Raw genomic sequence first — 17,578 nt, 5'->3', positions numbered from 1 at the left:
GCATTGTGACTATAATAACACAACTAAACCGGATGGCAATCTGTCTGAAAGGTTTGGGTGGGTTCTTCCTCCATGACAAAAAGAAAGAAAGGGGTTGGACTGGATGCAAACTACAAATTCCAGTACCCCATGGCATGGAGTCCATGCATTTCAATTAAAGGTCTCTTCCTTCTCCCTTTCCCCGCCATCCAACCCATTGACCCAGTTCCATGGCTCCGCAGGCAGGAAAGGCTGGGACGAATAGAACGAAGGAAGGAGGGAGGGAAGGGAAGCGAAGGAACGCCAAGGACAAGAGCCCTCCCTCTCTGCCCGGAAGGCCAAGAGCAAAAGGGAGAGAAAGACCATTGATCCGGTTATATTTACCCTCCTTTCTGACCAGTGTGTTCTTATCAGCGAGCTCAGGATCGGAGCAGAGAAAGGGAACAGCATAGGAATAAAGGGAACAAGGAGAGCACCCACTCTATCTATCCATCCACTCATCTATCCATCCACTCACCCACTAATAATAAACACCTACACAGGCAAGAATCAGCCATGCACTGAGTCTACAAGGCCAGTCAGTGCTCATCCACCTCCCCAATCCCTACATTCACACTTGGCCTCCAAAAAAACAATTACAATAATAACAATGACAACAACAACAATAAGAATCAACACCATCACAGGCAAGAAGCAGCCAGGCACTGAGGCTGAGAGGCCAGTCAGTGCTACACTGGGCCTCCAAAAAACAATAAAGTAGCATCTAACTTATCCAACCTTCATGACCTGTACAACAACAACAATAATAAACACCTACACAGGCAAAACAAAAAAAAAACACTATTGTACCACAATAAGATGTAAACCGCACTCAGCAGAATCAGACGTCACGATTAACAACAAACCAAAGACAACAGGGATCTCAAGCAATTATCAATCAACACAAAAATTAAAGAAGGTAACAGACTTCAAATACTACTACTAATGTGAGTATAAAGAAGGGTGGAGGTCACAGCATAAATACAACCTAATGTAGACTGACCAACACCACCAGACTAAGCCACAGCAACGCGTGGCTGGGCACAGCTAGTAGTAATATATAATACTAATATGGTGCTATGCTAATAATATAATATATTGTATGTACATACAGCTGCTCTGAGTTCCCTTTGGGGTGAGAAGGGTGGGATATAAATGTAATAAATAAATGTAGTAAATGAATGAATGAATAAATAATGTTGGACTTAGGCTCGCACAAAGTCTGAAATGACTTGAAGACACACAACAACAACAATCCTAATTAACCTGACTATCTCATTGGCCAGAAGCAGGCCCACACTTTCTGTTGAAATCCTGATAGGTTTATGTTGGTTAAAATTATTTTCATTTTTAAATATTGTATTGGTCTTTCATTGTTATTGTTGTTGTTTTGCACTACAAATAAGATATGTGCAGTGTGCATAGGAATTTGTTCGGGGTTTTTTTCAAATGATAATTCGGCCCTTCAACAGTTTGAAGGATTGTGGACCGGCCCTCTGCTTTAAAAGTTTGAGGACCCCTGTTCTATACCATGTTGAAGTGTATGTACATGTGGAGGCAATGACATGCCCTGCAACATTTCATAGATCAAAGATGGAACTTATGTGGCCAAACAACAACAGTATATAATCAAAATAGGAAAAATGAGAAAGAATAGATAAATTAGGATTATTGTGCCCGTTTGCTTTTGCTTAAGTGTACAGGGAAGGACAAGAATCTCCCCCCTTCCTGCTGAGTTAAATGAGTGCTAACTACTTTTGCACTTTGAACTCAGTTTGCAGCTGAGGCCCCTTCTACACTGCCATATAATCCAGATCATCAAAGCAGATAATCCACTTTATCTGTTTTGAACTGGGTTATATGAGTCTATGAGGTGACACTATAAGTTATTGGTTGCTGTTCTGAGTTCAAATTGTTGTTTTATATATTTGTGGTTTTGTATTGCACTGTCTGTGGTTTTGTATTGCACCCTGAGTCCCTTCGGGGAGATGGAGGCGGGGTACAAAAATAAAGTTGTTGTTGTTGTTGTTGTTGTTGTTGTTGTTGTTGTTGTTGTTGTTGTTCTGCCAGATAATCCAGTTCAAAATAGATAACTTGCTTTCTTAGGCCCCTTCTACATTGCTAAATAAAATCCAAGATGAAGTGGGAAAGAAAACTGGAGTATTTTAAAGGAGCAAAACAGTGCAATGACAAAGGATTAATCAGGATTATCACTGCCAAATCAGGACAGTTGGAAATCATGCATTGCACATATCAGAATTTGATGGCTCTTTTCATGTTAACTAGAAATGACTTCTTTTTCACACATGGAATTATTGGATTCTTTGGAATATACTTTCAAAACACTTTTCTATGAGACACAACTTTTCGACATATCGTATAACTTTACTGTAATTATTGTATCTGACTCCAGTAACACTACCATATTGCTCTGGAGGTATATCTTGGTGGCAATTCACATGTTCAGCTCCCTAGCATACATACTAACAATGCAGAAATAAAGCATCCTAAAGGGCTGGGCTGGATCACCTGCACACCTTGTCATTATAAATAAAGATAAAATAAAGGTAAAACATGCATGGGAGTCTTCCATGTATTTAGACTAGTGTGAAAGTAATTTCAGAGAGGGAAGCATCTGTGACAATGAAAGCATTGCAAAGGAGCTGTAATTCCTCTGGGCAAGGAAATTTAGCAGTCTGCTTATAAAAAGATATTGCCCTTCAGCTACATTCATTTTGTTCGGCCAGTATTTTTACAGTATGAAAAGGAACTAAATGTACTACCTTTAAGGCAAATTGAACTCTTATGATACATACACGAGTCTTTAACCAACATCTACAAAGTTCAATTTTCTATAACGGCACAGCCTGTTTCCAACTCATACGCTTACACTTGTACAGAGTTCCTGAAAGAATTTTAGAAAGAAACATTTCAGTTCACCTTTGAAAAATAGGCAGTTATATTATGAGGAGTGGCGACAATAATAAAGTGCAATGTTAATAAAACCAATGTGACAGTACTAATGTGGTGATCTGTCAAATAGCTGCTTTATAGCTTCAGAAGAATTAAATCTGTGCATAGTTAATGATGTAGGAAGCACCTCTCTTAGCAAATGCGTATGAAAGAATAAGCATGGATTCTTTCTTGATTAACCCATATCATACTAAAACAATCTAAATTTTAAAGAAATTCTAGAGACATAGCCTTAAAAGAAGATGGAAAAAGCCCTCTGAAAGGCATAGAATCATAGTGCTGGAAGATAGGACAAGGGCCATCCAGTCCAACCTCCTGCCATGACATATGTATGTATGTTATGACATACATGGATATGTCTATGTATATCTCTATGAGAAATTGTAATTGTACAGGCATTCCCCAAGTTATGAACAAGAAAGGTTCTGTAGGTTTGTTCTCAAGTTGAATGTGTGTGAGTCAGAACAGGTACAATTAAAGTGTAACTCCAGTCAAATATATATATTAGTTTTTTGTTTAGAAGATTTCACCTCACTTTCTGTCCCTGTGACAAATGGATTAAAAATGGAAAAATTAGCTTGTTATGGAAACAAGAATTGGTGATAAAGCTTCAGTGGAGACTCCTTTTTTCCATGATAACTATTTCAGGAGTGAATTTCCCTTCCTGGGGGTAGATTTCTCTCATTTCCTGTTGTTTCGCCCCCATGCTTAACTATGAGTCATTGTAATTTTGATGTTTATAACTCAGGGACTGCCTGTATAGTCAACACAGCAACCCCTGAATATGTTCCTGGTTTTGAAAATACAAAATTTTAAGGGAAAATTTAATAAGAGGGAGCAGCAGACTGGGACTAAATTATTTGAGGTTTTTACCTCCACCAAAGTAAAAACTCTTTAAATGGATTACAATGAGTAAGATTTATCTGCACAGCACCTAAAAGAGAATTTTAGCAGCAGGTGGGATTCAAAGCCTTGGTAATAGTTTTGGTGATGTTTAAAACATATTTGGTGAGAGGAAGTAAGATCCTGTAGGATTCAGTGGATATTTAATTATGAATGGGTGAGGTGACATGTAGGGGTCTAAGTAGATACCTTGTTTAGAGCTTTACACTAGCCAGGATCCACTCGGTAACTGAATGGCAGCTGTAGGATGGATCAATGCATCCCTTGTACAGATTTGTACTATTGCAAGTACATTTGGGGTCAAACAAGAATTAGTATTTGGTGCAGGAACCCTATTATTTTCCCGGGGCTCTCCTTGCTTTGTGTGCAGTTTTTTGCTGGTCTGGCCCCCATAGTTACAATGGAGGCCCAGCCTAGCACCTCCTGCAGAGACAGCCCCTCACACTGAAAGTAGTATTAGTCCAATTAGGTCCAGGTTTCTTTCTTAGCCTGTTTCAGCCTCTGAGCCTTCCACTGATGAGGCATCACCATGTTCTCTGCATCTTTCCTCTTAGGCCCCCTCTACACTTCCATTTAATCCAGATTATCAAAGCATATAATCCCCATTGTCTTCTTTGAACTGGATTATATGACACTGCCATATAATCCAGTTCAGATAATCTGGACTTCATATGGCAGTGTAGAAGGGCCTTAAGACTGCAGCAGATGAAAGCACAGTAGCTAGTGGCTCTAATGTTAGCAGGGCAGTTTTGGCACGAAATAAATAAGCAGGGCAGTGATTGTCCTCCAAGTTTTAGTACAGACTTTCAAAGAGCTGTCCAAGATACTGAATTCTATTCCCCAAACAGGCTTAGCATTTTAGTGTTATTTAAAGTTTGGAATAACCCTGAGAAGTAATTTATTGCCTCACCAATACAACAGAAGCCAGCAGAAGCCATCACAGAAACTAAATTCCCTAGATGTGTCCACCCTGGTCTCCCCGCCTGCTTTTCATGAGTAGCCTCCTTGCCTTGGAAAGAGTTCGTGTGTGGCATGCAGGCCCAGAAAGCTCACACACCTGCCTGCAGCTGAACACTTCCTCTAGAGTAAGAAACAGAACTTGCCTTCTTGCCTTGGAGAGAGAGTGTGTGGCGTGCAGGCCCAGGAAGCGCATGCCTGCCTGCAGCCAAGCACCTCCTCTAGAGTAAGAATGAAACAGAACTTGCCTCTTTGCCTTGGAGAGTGTGTGAGTTTGCCTGCAGCTGAGTGTCTCTCCTCTAGAGTAGAGGAACAGGTAAGAAACCTCCTTAAAGCATGCACCTGCTCTATAGTAGAAACAGCTTAAATGCCTATGACAGGAAGGGGAGCGTGGGGACCCTTCCCTCAATAATGAACCGATAGAAAATTGATCTTTCAGCACCTCAGAGCGAAAACAGACATTTGCCCTCTGGATTTCAGAAAGCTCCCAAAAACAGATTGGAGCACCCACTGAAAGCAGGGACACGAGATGGGTCAGGTTTTGCCTGAATTGCACAAGCCAAGTGGATACTGAGGGCCCATTGTATTAGAAACATTTTCAATCTCTGTAAAGCTCTGTTTCAACCTTGTTGCCAGTTGAAAATTACATTTAGAGGAATGAAAAAATAAAATTCACTGACAGCATGGGAAATGCCAAATCAGCTTTGAGAGTGGGCGATTCAGGCACGCATGTTAATCACTTGGTGACAACTGCATACAGTAATATCTGCATGTTTAAATAAGCCTTTCTAGATCAAATACCAGACACAATATTCTTCCTTAAAGACACTTCACATCTAAAGACAGTCCTTTTTGTTTTGGATTATGATCTCTATCAAATCAATGTGCTCAACTCTCAAGACGTGCAATGCACCCATACTAATAATCACTACCGTGTTTCCCCGAAAATAAGACAGTGTCTTATATTAATTTTTGCTCCCAAAGATGCATTGGGTCTTATTTTTAGGAGATGTCTTATTTTTCCATGAAGAAGAATTCACATTTATTGTTGAACAAAAAAATGAACATTTATTATATACTGTACAGTAGTTGTCATCACAAATCAGCATAACCAGACAAACTGTGAATCCTATCAAGAATTTCTTGTTACTACCATTATTTCCATGTACAACTGGTACCAATCCTGCATCCTCTGGTGTTCTGTTTGGCAGGCGCTGGGCATGCTTCCAAACAAAAACTTTGCTAGGTCTTACTTTCGGGGGAGGCCTTATATTTAGCAATTCAGCAAATCTTCTACTAGGTCTTATTTTTTGGGGATGTCTTATTTTCGGGGAAACAGGGTAAATATCTACAGTACCATTATAGTACATTTGATTTTTGTTGTGTATTTGTTCAGTTGCTTTCCACTCTTTGTGACTTCATGGACCAGCTTCCGACTCTTTGTGACCCCATTAAATACTGAGAGTGCCAATGTCATGTAGTGGTTTGAGTGTTGGACTTAGGATTCTAGGAAACCAGGGTTTGGATTACTGCTCAGTCATGGAAAGCTATAATGGGTGACCTTAGACAAGTCACATTCTCTGCTTTAAAGAAGCAAATCTTCTCTGAACAAATCATGCCAAGGAATGCCTATGAAAGAGTCACCATAAGTCAGAATCAACTGTAAGATACATACCAAAAAGAAACTGATACACAAATGACACGCTTATGTACACATATGCAATCTGGAAGCTCAGTGATTATAACTGATTTTGCTCATAATATGCTAGTTAATTTACATCTGTATGTTTTATATTAGTCTTAATGAAGGATTTTAATAAAGAGTAATGCTAATGCTCAGCTACTTAAAAATAATGATATAATGAAATAAAAATAATAGCAGCAGCTACAAACACAAATACTCCCAATTCCCCCAGATATTGGGAGGCATTTAGACATTTGGAGATTGCACTTCTATGTTCTCTGCTGAGGATTTGAAAAGCTTTCATGATCATAGCTGGTACACTAAAATAGGAAGAATGTTTAGCTTACTACTAGAGATGAAAATCAGTGCAATAGCTCAATTGCCAGTTCGGCACCTCCCTGCAGTGAAGTCACAGTCCCAGAGTTCTGTGACAGCATCCTCTTCTCTTCCCTGCAGAAAGATGTTTTTCACACCAACTACTTTGTAACTGTAAAGGGTCTTTAAAACATAAAAAAGGAAAGAAGAAAATGAGGAAACAGTACAGTAATGGGGCAGGGTTATGATGCCCATTCAAAATTGTGGCTTTGCACTGCCGAGGTGTCAATCATGTGATGCTAGTAGTTGTGCGTCACCATCATGACAGTAAGCAGCCACTATCCCACATTTCAGGAACACCTCAAGAAAGTGGCTTCTATACTGTAATGTCCCAAGTCATTCTTGGAAATGCTGCAGGTCCATTCACTGTTCTGAGAGACAGTATTCACAATTGCCAAGACCCAGTAAGCAAAACAATATTCGGGGTTGTTGTATGTCTTTCGGGCTGTGTGGCCATGTTCCAGAAGCATTCTCTCCTGACGTTTCGCCCACATCTATGGCAGGCATCCTCAGAGGTTGTGAGGTATGGAGAAAACTAAGCAAAGAGGTTAATATATATCTGTGGAAAGTCTAGGGTGAGAGAGGTCAGTGTGAATGTGTAGTTAATCACTTAAATTAGCATTGAAAAGCTTATCTGCTGTCTTCTTCCTGCCTCTGGGGCATCCTTTGTTTAGAGTCGTTAACTGCCCTTGGTTGATTCATGTCTGGAAACCCTCTGTTTTCAGAGTATTGCTTTTTATTTACTGTTCTGATTTTTGAGTTTTGTAATACTGGTAGCCAGATTTTGTTCATTTTCATGGTTTCTTCCTTTCTGTTGAAGTTGTCCACATGCTTGTGGATTTCAATGGCTTCTCTGTGTAGTCTGACATGATAGTTGTTAGAATGGTCCAGCATTTTTGTGTTCTCAAATAGTATTCTGTGTCCAGGCTGGTTCATCAAATGCTCTGCTATGGCTGATTTCTCTGGTTGAATTAGTCTGCAGTGCCTTTCATGTTCTTTGACTCTTGTTTGGGCGCTGCGTTTGGTGGTCCCTATGTAGACTTGTCCACAGCTGCATGGTATCCGGTAGACTCCTGCAGAAGAGAGAGGATCCCTCTTGTCCTTCGCTGACCGTAGCATTTGTTGGATTTTCTTCGTGGGTTTGTAGATAGTTTGTAGGTTGTGCTTCTTCATCAGCTTCCCTATGCGGTCAGTAGTTCCCTTGATGTATGGTAAGTACACCTTTCCTCTGGGTGGATCTTTGTCTTGACTCTCATGGCTTGTTCTTGGCCTTGCAGCTCTTCTGATGTCTGTGGTGGAGTATCCATTGGCCTGTAGAGCCCAGTTTAGGTGGTTGAGTTCACCTTGGAGGAGGTGAGGTTCGCAGATTCTTTGTGCACGGTCTGTCAGGGCTTTGATTGTGCTCCTTTTTTGACTTGGGTGATGGTTGGAGTTTTTATGAAGGTATCTATCTGTGTGTGTAGGTTTTCTGTAAACTGTGTGGCCCAATTGTTGATTGGGTTTGCGGATGACCAGAACATCTAGAAATGGCAGTTTTCCTTCCTTTTCTTTTTCCATGGTGAATTGGATGTTTGGGTGGATGCTGTTAAGATGGTCCAGGAACTTGCTGAGTTCTTCCTCTCCATGGCTCCAAATCGTGAAGGTGTCATCTACGTATCTGAACCAAACAGTTGGCTTTTTTGGTGCTGTTTCTAGGGCCTGTTTTTCAAAGTATTCCATATAGAAATTTGCTACTACTGGGCTGAGAGGGCTCCCCATGGCCACTCCATCCTTCTGTTCATAGAATCCAGTGTCCCACTGAAAGTAGCTAGTGGTGAGGCAATGGTGAAACAGGGCTGTGATGTCTTCTGGGAAGTTTTGTTTGATTAGTGTGAGGGTGTCAGCTACTGGGACTTTGGTAAAAAGGGACACCACATCAAAGCTGATCAGGATGTCCTTGGTGCTTAGATTGAGGTTGCTGATCTTTTCTATAAAGTGTGTAGAGTCCTTGATATAATGTGCAGTGAGCCCAATGTGGGTTTGTAGCTGTGTAGCCAGAAATTTTGCCAGGTTGTAAGTCGGCGATCCAATGGCACTTACAATGGGTCTGAGTGGGATGGAGTCCTTGTGGATTTTGGGGAGTCCGTAAAGCCTGGGTGGGAGGGCTTCTGATTTGCACAGCTGTTGGCGTATGTCAAAGTTAATGGAGGAGTTCTTGATTAGAGTGTTCGTTTTTCTGGTGATTTTGTTAGTGGGGTCTTGTTTCAGTTTCTTGTAAATTGTGGGATCTAGAAGTTGCCTGATTTTTTCTTTGTATTGTTTTGTTTCCATGATTACTGTGGCATTCCCCTTGTCAGCTGGAAGAATGATGATTTCAGGATCTGAGTTGAGATCTTTGATGGCCTGTCTTTCTTTTCTCGTTATGTTGCTGGGGGGGAGTTTTGCATTTCTCAGGATCCTTGCTGTTTCAATTCTTACCTCCTCTGCTTCTTCCTCAGGGAGCTGGTAAATTGCTGATTCAACATTGGCAATGATGTTTTCTACTGGGATCCTGGTGGTGGTGACTGCAAAATTTCCTCCTTTTTCTAGAATGGATACTTGGTCTTCAGTGAGTTGTCTGTCTGTCAGGTTGATGATGGTCCGTGATTTATCCAGTTCTGGCTTTGGCTGTTGCTTACGGCATTTGTCAAATTTTTGTTTTTGTCTCTTGGTGTGGAGAACCATGTCTTTCTCCATTTTCTTGTAGGTAAGGCTGTCTATTTTATCCCAGTCCTGGGTATTCATCTTTTGGCTGATGTTGATGTGGAGGTGCAGCAGTTCTTTGTCTGTGTTTGCGAGTTCTTTACGGATGGTGTGGATTCTCTCTCTCAAGAGGTTGCGTTCCAGGCGGTTGTAAATGCGATGAGCCTGTGGTGTTTTGAAGGTCCTTTTGGCTGCAAGAAATTGTGGGATGGTATCTGTGTCTCTGCAGCGTAGAAGGAAGGTCAGGGAGCACAGCAGATGTGCTTTCCTGGTCCTTAGTTTTTCCAATCTCCGTGTGTCTTGGAACAATTTCTCCCCGTAGAGATGTTCAATGTGTTGTCGAAGGCTTTCATGGCCGGGATCACAGGGTTGTTGTATGTCTTTCGGGCTGTGTGGCCATGTTCCAGAAGCATTCTCTCCTGACGTTTCGCCCACATCTATGGCAGGCATCCTCAGAGGTTGTGAGGTATGGAGAAAACTAAGCAAAGAGGTTAATATATATCTGTGGAAAGTCTAGGGTGAGAGAGGTCAGTGTGAATGTGTAGTTAATCACTTAAATTAGCATTGAAAAGCTTATCTGCTGTCTTCTTCCTGCCTCTGGGGCATCCTTTGTTTAGAGTCGTTAACTGCCCTTGGTTGATTCATGTCTGGAAACCCTCTGTTTTCAGAGTATTGCTTTTTATTTACTGTTCTGATTTTTGAGTTTTGTAATACTGGTAGCCAGATTTTGTTCATTTTCATGGTTTCTTCCTTTCTGTTGAAGTTGTCCACATGCTTGTGGATTTCAATGGCTTCTCTGTGTAGTCTGACATGATAGTTGTTAGAATGGTCCAGCATTTTTGTGTTCTCAAATAGTATTCTGTGTCCAGGCTGGTTCATCAAATGCTCTGCTATGGCTGATTTCTCTGGTTGAATTAGTCTGCAGTGCCTTTCATGTTCTTTGACTCTTGTTTGGGCGCTGCGTTTGGTGGTCCCTATGTAGACTTGTCCACAGCTGCATGGTATCCGGTAGACTCCTGCAGAAGAGAGAGGATCCCTCTTGTCCTTCGCTGACCGTAGCATTTGTTGGATTTTCTTCGTGGGTTTGTAGATAGTTTGTAGGTTGTGCTTCTTCATCAGCTTCCCTATGCGGTCAGTAGTTCCCTTGATGTATGGTAAGTACACCTTTCCTCTGGGTGGATCTTTGTCTTGACTCTCATGGCTTGTTCTTGGCCTTGCAGCTCTTCTGATGTCTGTGGTGGAGTATCCATTGGCCTGTAGAGCCCAGTTTAGGTGGTTGAGTTCACCTTGGAGGAGGTGAGGTTCGCAGATTCTTTGTGCACGGTCTGTCAGGGCTTTGATTGTGCTCCTTTTTTGACTTGGGTGATGGTTGGAGTTTTTATGAAGGTATCTATCTGTGTGTGTAGGTTTTCTGTAAACTGTGTGGCCCAATTGTTGATTGGGTTTGCGGATGACCAGAACATCTAGAAATGGCAGTTTTCCTTCCTTTTCTTTTTCCATGGTGAATTGGATGTTTGGGTGGATGCTGTTAAGATGGTCCAGGAACTTGCTGAGTTCTTCCTCTCCATGGCTCCAAATCGTGAAGGTGTCATCTACGTATCTGAACCAAACAGTTGGCTTTTTTGGTGCTGTTTCTAGGGCCTGTTTTTCAAAGTATTCCATATAGAAATTTGCTACTACTGGGCTGAGAGGGCTCCCCATGGCCACTCCATCCTTCTGTTCATAGAATCCAGTGTCCCACTGAAAGTAGCTAGTGGTGAGGCAATGGTGAAACAGGGCTGTGATGTCTTCTGGGAAGTTTTGTTTGATTAGTGTGAGGGTGTCAGCTACTGGGACTTTGGTAAAAAGGGACACCACATCAAAGCTGATCAGGATGTCCTTGGTGCTTAGAATGAGGTTGCTGATCTTTTCTATAAAGTGTGTAGAGTCCTTGATATAATGTGCAGTGAGCCCAATGTGGGTTTGTAGCTGTGTAGCCAGAAATTTTGCCAGGTTGTAAGTCGGCGATCCAATGGCACTTACAATGGGTCTGAGTGGGATGGAGTCCTTGTGGATTTTGGGGAGTCCGTAAAGCCTGGGTGGGAGGGCTTCTGATTTGCACAGCTGTTGGCGTATGTCAAAGTTAATGGAGGAGTTCTTGATTAGAGTGTTCGTTTTTCTGGTGATTTTGTTAGTGGGGTCTTGTTTCAGTTTCTTGTAAATTGTGGGATCTAGAAGTTGCCTGATTTTTTCTTTGTATTGTTTTGTTTCCATGATTACTGTGGCATTCCCCTTGTCAGCTGGAAGAATGATGATTTCAGGATCTGAGTTGAGATCTTTGATGGCCTGTCTTTCTTTTCTCGTTATGTTGCTGGGGGGGAGTTTTGCATTTCTCAGGATCCTTGCTGTTTCAATTCTTACCTCCTCTGCTTCTTCCTCAGGGAGCTGGTAAATTGCTGATTCAACATTGGCAATGATGTTTTCTACTGGGATCCTGGTGGTGGTGACTGCAAAATTTCCTCCTTTTTCTAGAATGGATACTTGGTCTTCAGTGAGTTGTCTGTCTGTCAGGTTGATGATGGTCCGTGATTTATCCAGTTCTGGCTTTGGCTGTTGCTTACGGCATTTGTCAAATTTTTGTTTTTGTCTCTTGGTGTGGAGAACCATGTCTTTCTCCATTTTCTTGTAGGTAAGGCTGTCTATTTTATCCCAGTCCTGGGTATTCATCTTTTGGCTGATGTTGATGTGGAGGTGCAGCAGTTCTTTGTCTGTGTTTGCGAGTTCTTTACGGATGGTGTGGATTCTCTCTCTCAAGAGGTTGCGTTCCAGGCGGTTGTAAATGCGATGAGCCTGTGGTGTTTTGAAGGTCCTTTTGGCTGCAAGAAATTGTGGGATGGTATCTGTGTCTCTGCAGCGTAGAAGGAAGGTCAGGGAGCACAGCAGATGTGCTTTCCTGGTCCTTAGTTTTTCCAATCTCCGTGTGTCTTGGAACAATTTCTCCCCGTAGAGATGTTCAATGTGTTGTCGAAGGCTTTCATGGCCGGGATCACAGGGTTGTTGTATGTCTTTCGGGCTGTGTGGCCATGTTCCAGAAGCATTCTCTCCTGACGTTTCGCCCACATCTATGGCAGGCATCCTCAGAGGTTGTGAGGTATGGAGAAAACTAAGCAAAGAGGTTAATATATATCTGTGGAAAGTCTAGGGTGAGAGAGGTCAGTGTGAATGTGTAGTTAATCACTTAAATTAGCATTGAAAAGCTTATCTGCTGTCTTCTTCCTGCCTCTGGGGCATCCTTTGTTTAGAGTCGTTAACTGCCCTTGGTTGATTCATGTCTGGAAACCCTCTGTTTTCAGAGTATTGCTTTTTATTTACTGTTCTGATTTTTGAGTTTTGTAATACTGGTAGCCAGATTTTGTTCATTTTCATGGTTTCTTCCTTTCTGTTGAAGTTGTCCACATGCTTGTGGATTTCAATGGCTTCTCTGTGTAGTCTGACATGATAGTTGTTAGAATGGTCCAGCAACCTCTGAGGATGCCTGCCATAGATGTGGGCGAAACGTCAGGAGAGAATGCTTCTGGAACATGGCCACACAGCCCGAAAGACATACAACAACCCTGTGATCCCGGCCATGAAAGCCTTCGACAACACATTGAACATCTCTACGGGGAGAAATTGTTCCAAGACACACGGAGATTGGAAAAACTAAGGACCAGGAAAGCACATCTGCTGTGCTCCCTGACCTTCCTTCTACGCTGCAGAGACACAGATACCATCCCACAATTTCTTGCAGCCAAAAGGACCTTCAAAACACCACAGGCTCATCGCATTTACAACCGCCTGGAACGCAACCTCTTGAGAGAGAGAATCCACACCATCCGTAAAGAACTCGCAAACACAGACAAAGAACTGCTGCACCTCCACATCAACATCAGCCAAAAGATGAATACCCAGGACTGGGATAAAATAGACAGCCTTACCTACAAGAAAATGGAGAAAGACATGGTTCTCCACACCAAGAGACAAAAACAAAAATTTGACAAATGCCGTAAGCAACAGCCAAAGCCAGAACTGGATAAATCACGGACCATCATCAACCTGACAGACAGACAACTCACTGAAGACCAAGTATCCATTCTAGAAAAAGGAGGAAATTTTGCAGTCACCACCACCAGGATCCCAGTAGAAAACATCATTGCCAATGTTGAATCAGCAATTTACCAGCTCCCTGAGGAAGAAGCAGAGGAGGTAAGAATTGAAACAGCAAGGATCCTGAGAAATGCAAAACTCCCCCCCAGCAACATAACGAGAAAAGAAAGACAGGCCATCAAAGATCTCAACTCAGATCCTGAAATCATCATTCTTCCAGCTGACAAGGGGAATGCCACAGTAATCATGGAAACAAAACAATACAAAGAAAAAATCAGGCAACTTCTAGATCCCACAATTTACAAGAAACTGAAACAAGACCCCACTAACAAAATCACCAGAAAAACGAACACTCTAATCAAGAACTCCTCCATTAACTTTGACATACGCCAACAGCTGTGCAAATCAGAAGCCCTCCCACCCAGGCTTTACGGACTCCCCAAAATCCACAAGGACTCCATCCCACTCAGACCCATTGTAAGTGCCATTGGATCGCCGACTTACAACCTGGCAAAATTTCTGGCTACACAGCTACAAACCCACATTGGGCTCACTGCACATTATATCAAGGACTCTACACACTTTATAGAAAAGATCAGCAACCTCAATCTAAGCACCAAGGACATCCTGATCAGCTTTGATGTGGTGTCCCTTTTTACCAAAGTCCCAGTAGCTGACACCCTCACACTAATCAAACAAAACTTCCCAGAAGACATCACAGCCCTGTTTCACCATTGCCTCACCACTAGCTACTTTCAGTGGGACACTGGATTCTATGAACAGAAGGATGGAGTGGCCATGGGGAGCCCTCTCAGCCCAGTAGTAGCAAATTTCTATATGGAATACTTTGAAAAACAGGCCCTAGAAACAGCACCAAAAAAGCCAACTGTTTGGTTCAGATACGTAGATGACACCTTCACGATTTGGAGCCATGGAGAGGAAGAACTCAGCAAGTTCCTGGACCATCTTAACAGCATCCACCCAAACATCCAATTCACCATGGAAAAAGAAAAGGAAGGAAAACTGCCATTTCTAGATGTTCTGGTCATCCGCAAACCCAATCAACAATTGGGCCACACAGTTTACAGAAAACCTACACACACAGATAGATACCTTCATAAAAACTCCAACCATCACCCAAGTCAAAAAAGGAGCACAATCAAAGCCCTGACAGACCGTGCACAAAGAATCTGCGAACCTCACCTCCTCCAAGGTGAACTCAACCACCTAAACTGGGCTCTACAGGCCAATGGATACTCCACCACAGACATCAGAAGAGCTGCAAGGCCAAGAACAAGCCATGAGAGTCAAGACAAAGATCCACCCAGAGGAAAGGTGTACTTACCATACATCAAGGGAACTACTGACCGCATAGGGAAGCTGATGAAGAAGCACAACCTACAAACTATCTACAAACCCACGAAGAAAATCCAACAAATGCTACGGTCAGCGAAGGACAAGAGGGATCCTCTCTCTTCTGCAGGAGTCTACCGGATACCATGCAGCTGTGGACAAGTCTACATAGGGACCACCAAACGCAGCGCCCAAACAAGAGTCAAAGAACATGAAAGGCACTGCAGACTAATTCAACCAGAGAAATCAGCCATAGCAGAGCATTTGATGAACCAGCCTGGACACAGAATACTATTTGAGAACACAAAAATGCTGGACCATTCTAACAACTATCATGTCAGACTACACAGAGAAGCCATTGAAATCCACAAGCATGTGGACAACTTCAACAGAAAGGAAGAAACCATGAAAATGAACAAAATCTGGCTACCAGTATTACAAAACTCAAAAATCAGAACAGTAAATAAAAAGCAATACTCTGAAAACAGAGGGTTTCCAGACATGAATCAACCAAGGGCAGTTAACGACTCTAAACAAAGGATGCCCCAGAGGCAGGAAGAAGACAGCAGATAAGCTTTTCAATGCTAATTTAAGTGATTAACTACACATTCACACTGACCTCTCTCACCCTAGACTTTCCACAGATATATATTAACCTCTTTGCTTAGTTTTCTCCATACCTCACAACCTCTGAGGATGCCTGCCATAGATGTGGGCGAAACGTCAGGAGAGAATGCTTCTGGAACATGGCCACACAGCCCGAAAGACATACAACAACCCTGTGATCCCGGCCATGAAAGCCTTCGACAACACATAAAACAATATTCCTAATTATCACCTGTTTAGAATAACTGCTTGGGAGGCCCAACATCATAAGAAAAGTCATGCTGGAAATGTCCTTTGAATCTACCATCCTTTTTCCATAACAGCCACCCAGATGCAGCTGGATACCCTAAAAGTAGCACATGACAGCAAAACACAGGGACCACTTTGGGTGGCATTCTGTTTGTGACATGTACATATGTAACTATGGTTATTATTGTTGCTTTGCTTTGCATTGTGGCATGAGGTACTCTCCTTCCAAAAATCTCCAGTTCGATATTCAGCAACAGTGGAGGGGCTACGAATCTCTCTGACAGGTTGCAGAGTATGCCCAGATTCATTCCAGTTGCTCTTGAGCACTGAGAGAAGAAGGTTCAACTTTACAGAGCCTCTTGCAGGCAGGTCCTTCTATCTGTAGCAGGTGGAGTTACACTCAGCAGTTACTTGGCTGTCATTGCACATAGAGCCAAGGGAGGAGCATCTGCACTTTTTCTGTGCAGTCAGTCAGCCCTCCACATTTCCTGGGGTTAGGGATACAGCAAATTTTTTAAAAAAAACACTTTTAAAAAATGTGAGGGAACACCTCTTTAAGAATCTCTAGGTCCTTCAGTGTGACTCTATGGTCAACTTCAACTGGAAATTAATCACTGAAATCATCTTAATCAAATCCATGAATTATTAAATCTGCAAAAGTTAAACCTGCAAATGGGTGACCTTCATCAGGCCACACTCAGCTTCAGAAGAAGGGAAAGGCAAATCTCTTCTGCACAAATCTTGCCAAGAAAACCCAGAGATAGCAAACTCTGGAAATGTTTTTGCCAATAAAATCCAGAGACTATGGCCTTAGGGTGGCCATAAGTCAGAAACAAATTGAAGGCATACAATCATAATTCATTTCTGTGTATTCCTTACCAGTTATTCCTCCTCTGAGGAACTGAAACATTTAGACTATCACTTTTTAGGAGTCAGATTGTCCTATACATAATGGTTCTCAACCAATATCATCCTCCCATTACCAGAGTTTATAAGCTGTTCTACAATATATATATAATGTTATTTTTTTTTCCATTGTGCTTTCCCCAACATATTCTGGAGTGGTTAATAAAACTAACTCCTCCTCCTAACACCATTGTCTCATCCAGACATTGTCAACACAGTCAATGTGGCCAACACAGTATGTGGTGAGCGAACTGAGTGGGAATTATGGCAACTATGTGTTTCTCATACTTGCCTTGATACCCTCCCAATTTTGTTTACTCAGCACCTAAATCTGGATTTCAACATTTTACATAGAGTCCTAAATCACCTATACAAGACCTTATGTTTAGTTTTCCGAATGCCCTATATTTACTCTGGCTGGTGACTCTTTCCCTGTCTTGTCCGTTGTCAGGACCCAGGCTACAGAACACCAATAACCATGCGCAGAGGCCAGATTCTATCTAATATCTTTATTTTAGGAATATATAAAGTCAATAAAAACAAGTGAAGAATAAAGTTCAGAAGTAGACCTTTCAGGAAAGGTCAAATATAGTCCAGGAAAATAATGTCCAATATGAGATATTAGAGTCCAAAGTTATAATCCATTAACCGAAACACACACTTTGCCAAGCAATAGTGTGGGGAGATGACAAGGTCTTTTAGTCCATT

The 17,578-nt window shown here is 42.0% G+C and overlaps 3 protein-coding genes across 3 annotated transcripts; 1 reads left to right on the top strand and 2 right to left on the bottom strand.

The window, feature by feature from the left end:
- Positions 1-7,337: 7,337 nt before the first annotated feature.
- Positions 7,338-10,081, bottom strand: LOC134298185 (uncharacterized). Its single transcript, XM_062977594.1, has one exon. The coding sequence runs from the start codon at positions 10,079-10,081 to the stop codon at positions 7,541-7,543; it is 2,541 nt and encodes an 846-aa protein (XP_062833664.1). The 3' UTR covers positions 7,338-7,540.
- A 123-nt stretch (positions 10,082-10,204) lies between these two features.
- On the bottom strand, positions 10,205-13,127 carry LOC134298184 (uncharacterized). The gene has a single exon (XM_062977593.1). The coding sequence runs from the start codon at positions 12,743-12,745 to the stop codon at positions 10,205-10,207; it is 2,541 nt and encodes an 846-aa protein (XP_062833663.1). The 5' UTR covers positions 12,746-13,127.
- Positions 13,128-13,133: 6 nt separating this feature from the next.
- LOC134298193 (uncharacterized) lies at positions 13,134-15,905 on the top strand. The gene has a single exon (XM_062977599.1). It carries the CDS (start codon positions 13,142-13,144, stop codon positions 15,680-15,682), a length of 2,541 nt encoding a protein of 846 aa, XP_062833669.1. The 5' UTR covers positions 13,134-13,141; the 3' UTR covers positions 15,683-15,905.
- The last annotated feature ends 1,673 nt before the right edge of the window (positions 15,906-17,578 follow it).

Source organism: Anolis carolinensis, chromosome 1, assembly GCF_035594765.1.
Source record: "Anolis carolinensis isolate JA03-04 chromosome 1, rAnoCar3.1.pri, whole genome shotgun sequence".
Lineage (NCBI taxonomy): Eukaryota > Metazoa > Chordata > Lepidosauria > Squamata > Dactyloidae > Anolis > Anolis carolinensis.
This window is presented reverse-complemented; position numbering and strand designations above follow the sequence as displayed.